We start from the raw sequence: 13,400 nt of genomic DNA, 5'->3' as shown, positions 1-13,400 counted from the left end.
AAATCATTTTTGTATTCAGGGACACCAACTTTATTAATTTTTGAGTATAAAAATATCGCTAATATATGACTTTAAAGGGGAACTTAACAGAAAAATAAGGCCAGCTAATATGTTTTTTTAAACTGTACTGAGTTTAAAACTTTAATTAAAAATATTCTTGGGCTTATAATAAGCCTGATTCGAAGTTTTGAACTTCGACGGCAAACCCTTTATGACGTCACCGAGTTGTACGCAAATTTGTTAGCTAAACGTTATGATTCGGTTATAAGCTGTTTCAAAGTCGTACAAGTTTTATATAAAAGTTAAACTATTATAAAGACGTTTATAAGCTTCCCCAAGAATAGTTCTATATTGCACAAGTGTTTTTATTCGTTTAGATAAGCAAAAATAAAGTTTTTAGGTATGTCGCAAGAGTTAACATTTAACTGTATAAGATTAAACAAAGAGACTCGTCATGCCAAACTAACTCGACTTATCATGTAGCAATACATAAATTAAGTTAGTAAAACAACGCTATAATATGTGATAATTTCTATTCTGTAACTAAACGCTTAAAAATTGGTATTATTGATTAAAATGCAAAAAAAATGAAGTCGCAAAAATGCAAACGCCTTTTATTAAAAATTTAAACCTTTAGAATACTTTTTATAAGCCTTTTAAGATATTCTGTGAACCATAGTTATGTCTATTGCTGAAAACCAAAATGATGTTAAAGACTTAAATTGTTCCTGATGCCCAATTACATCCTTTGCATTTAAACCGGTTTGTGAGGCTGAAATTACTAATAACAGTGATGGAGTAGTGCTGTTTTTCAAGAAACTGAGCATTTGTTCGTGTAAAATTTATAAAACACTCTGACAACTGAAAAATAGAGTCTAAGTTCCAACAAAATTTTAAATTTTAAACTTGCATTCATACAAGGACATTGTTTTTTTTTAAAAACCCTTTATTCAATGTGGTTTGTCTCAATGGAAACATACAAAATATTGCATTACTTATGATAAGCGAATTTTTAAAAAAACAACAAATAATTTGGCCTGTTTCATCATAGTTTATACATACAAACACGCAGTGGTATATACTAATACCTTTTAACAGCTAAACGCAAATATCAAACAGTTTGGGTTCAGCAGTCTGGCAACAAAACAAAGTTGTAATTGGCATAAAAACTTTTTTGCTGCATCTAAGCGAATTAAAACACTAGTGCAATGTAGAACTATCATTTAGGAAGCTAATAAACGTTTTTTATAATAGTTTAACTTTTCTAGAAAACTTGTATGACTATAAAACAGCTTATGACCGCATCATAATGTATAGCCATAGGTGGGCACAGTTAAACAAAAAAGCAACTTAGTTGAATGGTTATTCGTTACACAATACAGTAACTTCGCTAACGTTTTTTCGTTAAATTAAACCAAGTGTAACGAAAGTTATCGTTAAACGTTAACGTTAAAATTTAATTAAAACAAACAAAGAAATTACCTTTTTTATAAAAAAAGATTTAAAAAAAATAGTTTTTTTCTTAATCGATGTTTTAACTAGACGAAAATGGTTTAGAAGAAGTTTTTAAAACTGGCTTAGGCCAAATGCCCAAATAACAGTGGCCGGATAGTAATTACTTACATCGTTTAAAAATTGCGACGATTAAACCCGATAAACGGCGATTTTAAACATATATATTTCTTATATTACCATGGATTTACTTGTAAAATATTGAGTTAACGGGCTTAATTTAACGGAAGCACAATTTAACGAAAGTTAACAGGTCCGACAACGATTTTTAAAATTAACTTAAAAGTTAAATTTTAACAAAAAAATTAACTTCGTTATTTAACGTTTAACGCATTAACGATTTGGTGCCCACCTTTGTGTATAGCTAACAAATTTGCGTACAACCCGGTGACGTCATAAAGGATTTGCCGTCGAAGTTCAAAACATCGAATCAGGCTCATTACAGACACAAAAATATTTTTAATTTTTACAGTTGACAGTTTTAAACTCAGTTAAGTTCAAAAAAACATATTAGCTGGCCTTATTTTTTTGTTGAGTTCCCCTTTAAGCATTTTAATTGCTTACTACTTGGAAAAACTGTACATAGTACCATATTAAATACACACCATTTACATTGTTTTAGGTTTAGTAATACTTTTAGGACAATTTAATAAAGGTTATTTTAGTTTAACTAATAAAGCGCAGATACAACCTAGTAAAAAGCTATAAAGCGTTTGCGCAATTTTTATTCTTTCTGTGAAGGTTTTTCATGCATCAATGCCAATACCTAGAAAATACGTATACAATGCTATAATTTTGGTGAAATTCGCTTTATTTTTAAAATAAAAGGGAGGTCTAGAGCGTTAACTATATCTAAAATATGAAATTTATATAGTTTGTAGTTAGCAAGAGCCGACAAATAAGTTATCCAGATAGCCGAAACAGAATCTATTTTATTGTAATTAAATGTGACTACCCTTTTTTATCTACAACAAACGGTAAGATTTTTTGGGCTAATAAACTAGGTCAAAGTGTTTGCAATAGGTTTCTGCATTTTACCAATAAACAAGACGGCCTATGACAAGACATTGCCACAGCTTAACAAAGTTAACAAAGTTTAGTTAACGCGGTTTATTTAATGCGCTTTCTGTAAAAAGACACGTTGCTTTATCTTAATACCATCAACACAAAACTGGGACAAAAAATCGCCAACGCCCCAAGCATTAAATAAGTTTCATTGGTAACGTGCGGTGTAAAGTTATTAAGAAAATATGTCGGCAACAGTAGATAAGTCAACGAAATGGAGTCGTGGAATGGATTTTCTATTCACATGTGCTGGAGGTGCAGTTGGTTTGGGAAACGTTTGGAGGTTTCCCTATATCTGCTACAAGAATGGTGGGGGTAAGTTTGTTTAATGAATATTTTTTTATTCGTTTTACGCAAAGTTAGAAAGTTAACCCGTGCTGTAGAGCGAATAATGTAAAATTTCCGGTTGGCTTTGTGCGTAAGTGATTGTTTAGACTATAACACGTTATAAGCGTAATAGGAATTTCAACTTTAATTTTTTTAACCTTTTTAATAAAATTAAATTTTTTTACATTATTTAAATAAATTTTATTAATATTGCGTCCTTTTTTTTGTGTACGTATAACCAATTATAAAAGTTACATTAGGCATTTTAGTAAAAACATCTTTTCAAATAATATGTATATATAATTTATATATATATATTTATATAATTTGTGCATTTTATAGGGGCATTTATGATACCGTATTTAATCATGGCTTTTATATACGGACTGCCTATGTTTGCTTTGGAGACAGGGCTAGGTCAGTTAACAGGAAGTGATTCCATTCATACGTGGAAAATAATTCCTATATTTAAAGGTAATTTATGCCTTGCTTTTAAAACATTGATAACAGTTCTTTTAAAGACGTTTTTTCGTGTATAATTAGATATTTAAAAAATTTTTGCTTTTTTAAGGGATTGGATACGCCTGTTTAGTTATTATGCTATATTTGGATACCTCTTATGCGGTAATTATAGCTTATGTTGTTCGATATACGGTTGCAAGTTTTAACTCGGTATTGCCATGGACCACGTGTAATAACACATGGAATACACCAGACTGTTTTGAACAACAACACAATTTAACAGGTTAAAAGCTTTTTTTTAACTCTAATGTTGATAATTTAAACTCTCAATTAACAATCATTGGTTTAGATCAGTTAGTAACTCGATTTATTTTATAGAAAATCAAACCCAGAATCTTATTTTAAACTCAAGCAGAGGAAACACTCCAGTTGAAGAATATTGGTCGTAAGTACAAAAATATAAAACTAATTTTATCTGTATTTTAACCTTTTATAAAAACTGGTAGAAATGTTTAAATCGAATTAATGTGTTTACAGCAACGAGATATTAAACGTGTCATCTAACATTAACGAAGTTGGAGTAGTATCATGGAAGTTGTTACTCAGTCTTATGCTGGTTTGGGTTACAGTTTATTTATTTATATGGAAGGGCTTCAAGTGGACTGCGAAGGTACTTAGCTTCGTTATTTATCGTAATATTTTTGGGAATTAACTTTGAGCTTATCTTGTATTAGGCTGTCTACGTAACTGTACCCGTGCCTTTCCTAGCTCTGTTTGTCGTTTTAATACGTGGCCTAACACTAGATGGTGCCATGGAGGGTGTTTTCTATTATGTCAACCCAAATATTACAAAGCTAGGCGAGCCTCTGGTAAGTTTATTTGAAATTTTTTTTAAATACAAGTTTAGTATTTACTAATTTTTGTTTGACTTGTTAAGGTATGGATTAATGCAGCAGAGCAAGTATGTTATTCTTATGCTATATGCCTAGGAGTAGCTATTGCTTTATCTAGCCACAACTTAAAACATCATAACTTTATAAGGTAATGTTTTGCTATAAAAATAAATTAATCCTGAACAAATTATTGACATAAATATTATAATTAATTTAAAAATAAAATTTAGGTTTATATGAACTTTAATAAATATAAAATTGTTTCTTTTTGCTATAGGGACACTTACGCCATGATTTTTCTAAATATGTTTACAAGTTTAACTGCTGGCTTTGCTGTTTTTTCAGTACTTGGTTTTATAGCAAAATCACAGGTAATGTTATTGTTTCATAAACACAGCTGATATCAAAGGAGGATAAAAAATAAAGTTTGTTTTAATTTATTTATGTGTTAATATATTTTTTACTTTTAAGAACACAACGGTTGATGCGGTTGTTGATTCTGGACCCGGCTTAGCATTTTTAGTTTATCCCAAAGCATTAAGTTTACTTCCATTTCCACAAATTTGGAGTGTCCTCTTCTTTCTTATGCTACTATTTCTTAGCATTGACAGCCTTGTAAGTTAAAATACGTAATTTAACACAAGTATAAAAAAATTGTTTGATTACAGACATCTCGTATTTGTTGAAAAACATGAGAAATTTAACTAGAACTTAATGTTTATTCTGATTTCTCTAACCAACTAAATTAATTTCCGTTCGTGATTTAAACCTTTCTGTCCTCGGTTATTTAGTTTGTTTATCAAGAATGCATTTCCCAAACTATATTCGCTCAATTGCCTGTTAGAATGCAAAAAAGAAAGTGGGCAACTGAGATTACATTTGCTATTCCAGTAATTGTGATGGGGCTGGTATCTATTTCAATGATTACCGAGGTAAACTTCATAAATCCTTAATAAAACACTATTTCCAATTTTTCTACGTTTTAATGTCACCAACTAATAATTTTTTAATGTTTTTTTGGTTTAGAATGGCTATTATGTGTTCGAAGTTTTTCAAACGGGTGGAACGGGCTGGTGTTACATAGCAGTGGCTTTTGTTCAATCTATCGCGATTGGATGGTTCTTTAATGCAGACAAGTTCATTGGGGCTTCTGAAATTTTGTTGCAAAGAAAATCCATAACGTTAAGATGGTGTAAAATCTGCTGGAAATACATTATACCAATATCAGCACCGGTTTGTTTCTATATTTATTTACAAACACATTTAAAGTTTTTATTTTAAAGATATGTAAGTTTCACCAACGCTAATAATAACAAATATTTTTTTTTCGTGTGTTGTGTGATAGGTTATGGTCATAACCACGTGGGTACTTACCAACCGATTAAAATATCCCGACGGTTCCGATTACCCAATTTGGGCTCAAATCTTGGGTTGGTTTATGACATTGTCTTCTGTTGTCTTGATTCCACTTGAAATGATTCGAGCTATAGCCAAAGCAAAAGGCTCCTTTAAAAAGGTATAAACACCCCTTTATATAGGGAAATTTAAGTAGACGATATATACGTGTATGTTCAGTTTATAAAGCTACAAAATAAATTAAAAAGTCATTTTTGGGTGCTAATATTATTTGCAACTATTTTTTAATTTAAAAATCACGATTGTAATACGGGTTATCGATTTTGTAAGCACAAAACAAAGCAATTTAAAAAAAGTTACAAAAAAATGCTTTCTTTTTTTGTATTACAAAAATTTGGTATTTAACATTTGTAAGTTATGTTTTTTTAGAGAGTTCAGTCCCTTCTTGAACCGAATCTTGGCTTAACAGTTCTCAGTAAGTTGGAAATTAACTCTCTTGAAAGGAATGAAACATATGAAGACAACGATAGTAATAAGAACAACTTGTTAGAAGAACAACAACTATGACTAAATATTATATAAAAATATTATCCTTTAAAAATAAATTATGCAATGCCATATTAAGTTCTATTTTGTGTTGTTATACAACTTATTCTATGTTTAAATGGTTTTTAATTTAGTTTGGACTATCAGAATTACTGTTTTACAATTATTGATCATTTATATAAAAATTTAAATATACTTTATGAACATTCAGATTCAAACTTGCTTTTAAACGTATTTAAACTAAATACTTAAGCATTTAGTACATCCGTTGGCCTATTTGTTTATTTTTGTATAGTACACACTTAATATTATTAGGATAAGTCCCCCACAAAGTAGTTTTTATTTAACCCAACATTTTTCATGTAAACACGAACAATATTGTGCTGAATAGAACACATTAAAAATTATTCTGTACTTCGATTTAATATAGTTTTGACTTAAAAAACCCTTTTAAAAAAATAAAGCTATTTATAAAGGTACAAACGTTGTTGCAAAATCAACTTGCAATGTTTTTGTTTGAGATTTAAGGTTTTGTGATGCTGTTTAAAAAAATATATACAAGTTTGTCTTTAAAAAATGTAACTATGGTTTACCAATACAAGCATAAGCCATTTATTTATAAGAAATGCCCAAAGGCAGTCAAGCGGATATAATTTGGTAATAAGATGTAAACGTATGCGTTTTTTATATATAAGCAGGCAATTATATTTTGGATGAAAAAGTAATTTTAAAATTTTAGAAGATTTTGCTTAGTAAGTGGTGCCTCTACTGTTTAATAAATTGTAAACGGTAGACCTTTTATCTATATAAATAAATAATTAACTATCTTATAAGGTTAAAAGAAAATGTAATAAACCAAGTTACTGTGAGATAGAAAAATACAGTCAGACCAGAAAGAAAGTAAACCACCAGTGGTATGTCGCTAATTAATTATGTTAAATATGAGCGGTTACAATATTCTGTTAAATAACGAAACGCCCTTTGGTAGGGTATTGCAAAATGTAAACAAAGCCAATAACATTTCGTCTAATTATTTTCTATACTATCAACCTTATATTTTTAAATACTGCAAGCCTAATTTAAACATAAAATAAGTCAAAACTGGTAGCCTGTTTAAACCCCCTGCAAAATTCTACATTTTAGTAAAACATTTGTGATTACGTATGTAATATTGCATATTTAGGCTTCTTTTAAATTCGCCTTAAAATTTTAACTCGGTAGTGTACAGAACGTAATTTAATTTGTACGTAGAATATAATTTCAGCATTAAAATGTTTATGTAACGAATTGAGATACAAAACCTTTTCAAATTTTTTTAACTTGAAAAATAAATAAAAAAAGTTTTCAGAACATGAACTGCATGTCCTGTTGATAATTAATTATATCCGTGTTATATATTCTTCAATGACTAAGCATCTATTTCCGTAAACAGACACTTTAATAAGTAAAAACTGGTGCTGTGGTCGTGGGTTTTAGTTTTTGGAAAAATATGTCGGCAACGGTAGACAAGTCAACGAAATGGAGTCGGGGAATGGACTTTATATTCACATGTGCTGGTGGTGCAGTTGGTTTGGGTAACGTTTGGAGATTTCCCTATGTGTGTTACAAGAATGGAGGAGGTAAGACAATTTAACGTCTACATATAGTTAAAATAAGAACAGGTCAATTTAACTCAAAAACGATTTAACTTTTTTCAAAGGTTTATTTTTGGTGTTTTTACAGTAGCATAACTTGAGATATCATTGGGATTATTGTTTTGGGTTGAATTGACATAAATTCAGTAAAAAATTTTTATTAAACACTTATACTTGTCTTACAAGAACTATTTTATTTAAATTTGCAAAACGTTGAAACTAGTGTAAGCAAAATGTGCTTTAAGTTAATTCCAAAAACATGTACATTAAATCAATGGTTTATTTAAATAGAACTGATTTTAAAAACGGAATCCAACTTTCTTATGGGTCTAAAAAAACGCTATTAAATAGCATTAAATTTTGACTTTATACCACGTATTACGTTATTGGGTTGGACTTGGAATATTTTAATCTACGTGCAACCGTTTGCTCACTAAATTCTAAGAAACCTGCCATCGATTTTTCGACAAAGTACAAAGTACGGGGTTTTAGCTCTTTATATCGCATAGCTGGATTTTTTTAGTTTAGTTTCATCTAAAATCATACCTTGCAAACTAAATTGCATTTGTTGCAGGAGCGTTTATGATTCCCTATCTTATTATGGTTTTTGTTTACGGATTGCCCATGTTTGCGCTTGAGTCTGGGTTGGGCCAGTTAACAGGAAAAGATATGATTCGCGGTTGGAACATGATTCCATTAGTTAAAGGTTTGTTGCATTTACTTCCAATGTATACATACATATTCACATCTTAATCTAAGTTCAATTAAAAACTTATCACGAAAAAGTGGATAACCAACTACTAGATAACGAACCTCAAAATATATTTCTAAGTCAGTCAATTTACTTTATTTAATTTTTAATAATATTTTTCCCTATCTATTTTATTTCTTTTTGTAGGTCTTGGTTTCTGCACTTTAGTAATAATGTTGTATTGCAACACATACTACGCTGTAATCTTAGCCTGGGTGTTTAGATATTTGATTGCAAGCTTTAGTCCCACCCTGCCCTGGACTACATGTAATAACACGTGGAATACACCTGACTGCTTTGTACAAGACCACAATGCAACAGGTAAAAATAGAAAAAATTGAGTTTACATTTTTTTAAATTTTGGCTATTTTTATTTAAAAAAAAAACTTTCTCGTTATTTCCAGTAGATAATTCTACCATATTTAATTCTACAAGTGCTACAACACCCGTTGAAGAATTTTGGGAGTAAGTTGACATATTTTAATATGGACCATTGTCCAATGCACTTGACCTCAGTTTTCTAAAAAAAGCTTGGTGTATTTTTACTTCCGCTTAAAATTTACAGATATTCTCATTTGTTTTTCTAAAGGCTATATTACCAAATAGTTTTAAAACACAGAAGGACTTATAAAGATACAATAAAAATAATTTATAATGTTTTTATGTAACTAAGCTTAAACATGTTTTAGGAGAGAGGTTTTAAATTTGTCTGCAAACATAAACGATGTTGGAGTCGTACAGTGGAAATTATTACTCTGTCTTTTACTAATGTGGGCAGTTGTTTATTTCTTTATTTGGAAGGGGTTTAAATGGACCGCTAAGGTAAAATCAAAATCCCTATTTTTAAAAAAGCATACTAAAAAATAACTTTAAAATATTCAAAACTGTCTTTCTGTTAAATTGTTTATGAATCTGATCTTAATCTAACCAATATTTTGTGCACTTTTTAAATACCTTATTTTAGACTTAGTGTAAAAACGCGCTTTTTTAGGCTGTATACTTTACCGTACCTCTTCCATTCATTGCCCTGATAGCTGTTCTTATACGGGGACTAACACTTGATGGCTCTGTGGACGGTGTTTATTACTTCCTGAAACCCGAGTTGGCGAAGCTCAAAGAACCAGGGGTATAAAATAATAAACCAAAAAACAGAAAGAGTTAAAGTCATATATTAGCAATATTTTTATAGTCAAAAATTTGGTGTCACTGAACAAAAAAGTTGGTGTCACTGAACACAAAAATGATTTTAACTTTGAATAGTTTCACCTACTGTTTAAGTTATACAACTTAAAAAAAAAAAATTAATTAAAAAAAAGAAAAGGAAAGCCCTGTTTGTGATGACGTAGGAAGTACTAGCATGTATACATTCACTACGCTACTTAGTACTTTCTACGTCACACAAAAAAATATGGTAACCTGTTTTTTATGTTAATCGTTTTCCAGTTTTTTGAAAATTAAATTGTAAGTACCACAGACATTTTTAGAGGTTCTAAAAGCATTTTATAATTCATTGTACTAACGTGCTATATACATCACTTACAAAATTGCATAACTCTGTAACATAACACTTTGAATGCAAGCTAAACTTAAAATCCGATTTTTTAAACCTAAAAAAAGAGGTTTGTTTGTTATCATTAAAAGACGATTTATTTTTTGTTAGGTTTGGATTAACGCCGCAGAACAAGTTTGTTGGTCTTACAGTGTGTGTGTTGGTTGCGTTATTACTCTGTCCAGTCACAACCGGAAAAATCATAACTTTATCAGGTACATTACAACACATACGGGGTGATCGGGCTACACAAACACCATTATCGTTTTAAACTAAAGACAAATTTATTTTTGTTCAAAGTATCACATACATATAAAAACTAACACTAATTTAAATAGAAATGTACTGCATTTAAATTAATGGTGAATTTGTAACAGGGACACTACTATTATGATTTTTCTTAATATGATGACAAGTTTTGTAGCTGGATTTGCTGTGTTTTCTGTGTTAGGTTTTATGGCAAAAACGCAGGTAATTTAACCTATGGTATTTCTTAACAACCATAGAAATGACGTTTTAAAACGTGATATTGATATTTTTCCTGTGGAATTTTTTATTTATTTTTTAAAATACTTGGCATCTAAGATAATTAATTATACATTCCTTAAAGTTATATATATACATGTATAAAGTATACCAGCGTTGAAATAATTTTTTTATTTTAACCATACTTGAACATTTAGTTTAAATATCGACATGTCTTTATTTTAGCACAACTTGACTTGCTTTAACTTATATGTAATATTTTATATTTAAGAACACAACGGTTGATGCTGTTGTTAGTTCTGGACCTGGTCTTGCATTTTTAGTTTATCCTCAAGCACTTAGTTTACTTCCCTTTCCTCAAATTTGGAGCGTTTTATTTTTTGTAATGTTGCTGTTTCTTAGCGTTGATAGTCAGGTTAATACAACGTTTAAATTAATAAAAAGCCTAATTGACTGTTTAAAATAATTTTTTGTTTTTTTCTACAAAGGAACAATAATAAAATTTTGTTTTCAGTTTGTCTTTCAAGAGTGTATCTCCCAAACTGTATTTTCGTTTTTACCTCAACACATGCAAAGAAAAAAATGGTCAAAAGAAATTACTTTTGCTGTTCCGGTTTTAGTTATGGGACTTATTTCCATTTCTATGATAGCTGAGGTAAGATTATTTAGCTATAACAAAAATAAACTGTCTCAATTATGTTAATTTCTAAAAGAACATTAACAAACCCTGCTACAAAACATACTTGTAAGATACCAAATGCTTTACCTGTTTTTTTTTTTTTGTATATATCTTTATCCTCGATGTAGGAAAGTCGAATGCTCGACTTAAACATAGAGTAACATCAGTTACTCCGACCCTGTCTCGAGTTGCCTGTGGCAGTTTGGGATATTATAGATTATAATTGCCCGATAATTATACTGGTGTAGCAAGTGTTCTTACCACTACACCATGCTGTCGGTCTTAGCAATGTCTTGATCAATTCTAATTAACAATTCTAAATAGTACATATTCTAAAAACTTTTGCAAAATTTGTTGCCCTTTTTAATACACTGATAAATCAAAACTTTGATTTAGAATGGCTTCTACGTATTTGAAGTTTTTCAAACCAGCGGTACGGGCTGGTGCTACATTGTTGTCGGAATGACGCAGTCGATTGCGATTGGTTGGTTTTTTGGAGCGAATAAATTTATCAAGGCCGCGGAAATAATGCTTGGTAGAAAATCATGGGTATTACAATGGTGCAAACTGTGTTGGACAATCGTAATACCTATTTCAGCTCCAGTAAGGCTAATTTATACACCTTGTAACTTACTTATACCATTTACACATTGCATTTGCTGCACTACATGAGGTCATGATTCAATTTCCACGCTCCCATACTGTAGCGCCTTGTGTAAGGCGCTATAAACTCCTGCCGAGCCAGCACCTAATAGGCAGCGTAATTATCGGAGAATTATAAATCGATAATATCCCAAACTGCAAAAGGCGACTTGAGATTGGGTCGGGGTAACGGTTGTTACTTTATGTTTAGGTTGTGAAGTCGACCTTCACACATCGAGAATAAAGCTATATATATATATCTAAAATAATACTTTAAATATAGCCTACCACCTCCCCACAACCTTGTAAAAATATAAAATACTATTTTTTTAAGATAATGATTGCTACGACATTGGTATTAACGAAACGTTTGCAATATTCTGACGGGACCGATTATGAAATATGGGCACAACTATTAGGTTGGTTTATGGCATTATCGTCTGTGGTATGCATACCTATCGGTGCGTTCTTAATTATCAGGAATATGAATGGACCTATTAAAACGGTAAGAAAACACATCGATCAATATTTTATTTAGTGGTCATCACTATTTAGCAAATAATTATTACTGCTGTTGGTCTTATGGTAAACAAAATTTGCCATTTCATTTCAATTTTAAAGACAAATTTTCCCAACTTAAACAATTTTAATCAAGATACTTAATAATTTGTGAAATTAGCATAATTCATATTTTTTCATTTAACATTTTATATTCGTTTTAGAGAATATTCAACGCTATTAAACCCAAACTTAAGCTAACTGTACTAAGCAACGAAGAAAGAAGTATTTTACTAGGCTCTAAAAACAAAATTTTGGAAAAGAATAAAGAAATGAATTTGCTAGATGGAGAACATAAACGGACAATCACAGAATCTGTTTAAAAAAATTCTAAGAAACAATTATGGATCGGCAAAAACTATAATTTGTACGTACTATGTACGCTTTAAATAAAATAACTCTTAATTCTACCAACTGATGCAATTAAAAATTTCTATAAACATAGAAAACTAAGCCAGAATTTTAAAATAAAGTTGTTCTCTGTTATAATTACTTAAACCTTTAAGTCAATATTCAGTGGCTAAGCAATTTTTGGTTACAACAAAATAAAAGGCCTTGTTTGTCTATAAGAAAACAAACTTGTTTGCTTTCTTATTGTTCCTATTATTTTGTATTCACAACAAGTGTTTAAAGGTTGAAAAACGCCCTAGAGGAGAAACAAAATCGAAACATTCAATAAAAAACAAAATTTTCACTGGGCCAATTTTTATTTTTAAATTAAAAGATATTTAAATTACGTGGTTTTACAATCTGCAGACAATTTAACATTGCATTTAAATGCTTAGTAAGATTGCATAACCCAATGACGACTGTGTTTTCGTGAGAGTAAACGCATGGAAGGTCGTTCCAATACCCATCCTGGCGGTAACTTCCACAATCTTCATCGCCGTGATTGTTTGGCTCCCCTTTTGCCCAATGTCCCCACGTAACGGGAGTTCCA

The 13,400-nt window shown here is 30.3% G+C and overlaps 1 protein-coding gene across 1 annotated transcript; it reads left to right on the top strand.

Moving 5' to 3' along the window:
• Positions 1–1,488: 1,488 nt before the first annotated feature.
• LOC145753428 (uncharacterized) lies at positions 1,489–12,992 on the top strand. The gene is made up of 27 exons (XM_082569841.1): positions 1,489–2,892; positions 3,247–3,378; positions 3,476–3,649; positions 3,745–3,811; positions 3,904–4,036; positions 4,101–4,235; positions 4,304–4,407; positions 4,537–4,630; positions 4,731–4,874; positions 5,051–5,191; positions 5,286–5,492; positions 5,605–5,775; positions 6,045–6,179; positions 6,996–7,075; positions 7,638–7,780; positions 8,370–8,501; positions 8,694–8,867; positions 8,951–9,011; positions 9,236–9,368; positions 9,538–9,672; positions 10,207–10,310; positions 10,473–10,566; positions 10,853–10,996; positions 11,096–11,236; positions 11,657–11,863; positions 12,237–12,407; positions 12,625–12,992. Exons 1-27 carry the CDS (start codon positions 2,763–2,765, stop codon positions 12,781–12,783), a joined length of 3,645 nt encoding a protein of 1,214 aa, XP_082425967.1. The 5' UTR covers positions 1,489–2,762; the 3' UTR covers positions 12,784–12,992.
• Positions 12,993–13,400: the final 408 nt, after the last annotated feature.

This window comes from Corella eumyota, chromosome 5 (genome assembly GCF_963082875.1).
Source record: "Corella eumyota chromosome 5, kaCorEumy4.1, whole genome shotgun sequence".
Lineage (NCBI taxonomy): Eukaryota > Metazoa > Chordata > Ascidiacea > Phlebobranchia > Corellidae > Corella > Corella eumyota.
The sequence above is the reverse complement of the archived record's forward strand: the minus strand, read 5'-3'. Positions and strand labels throughout refer to the sequence as shown.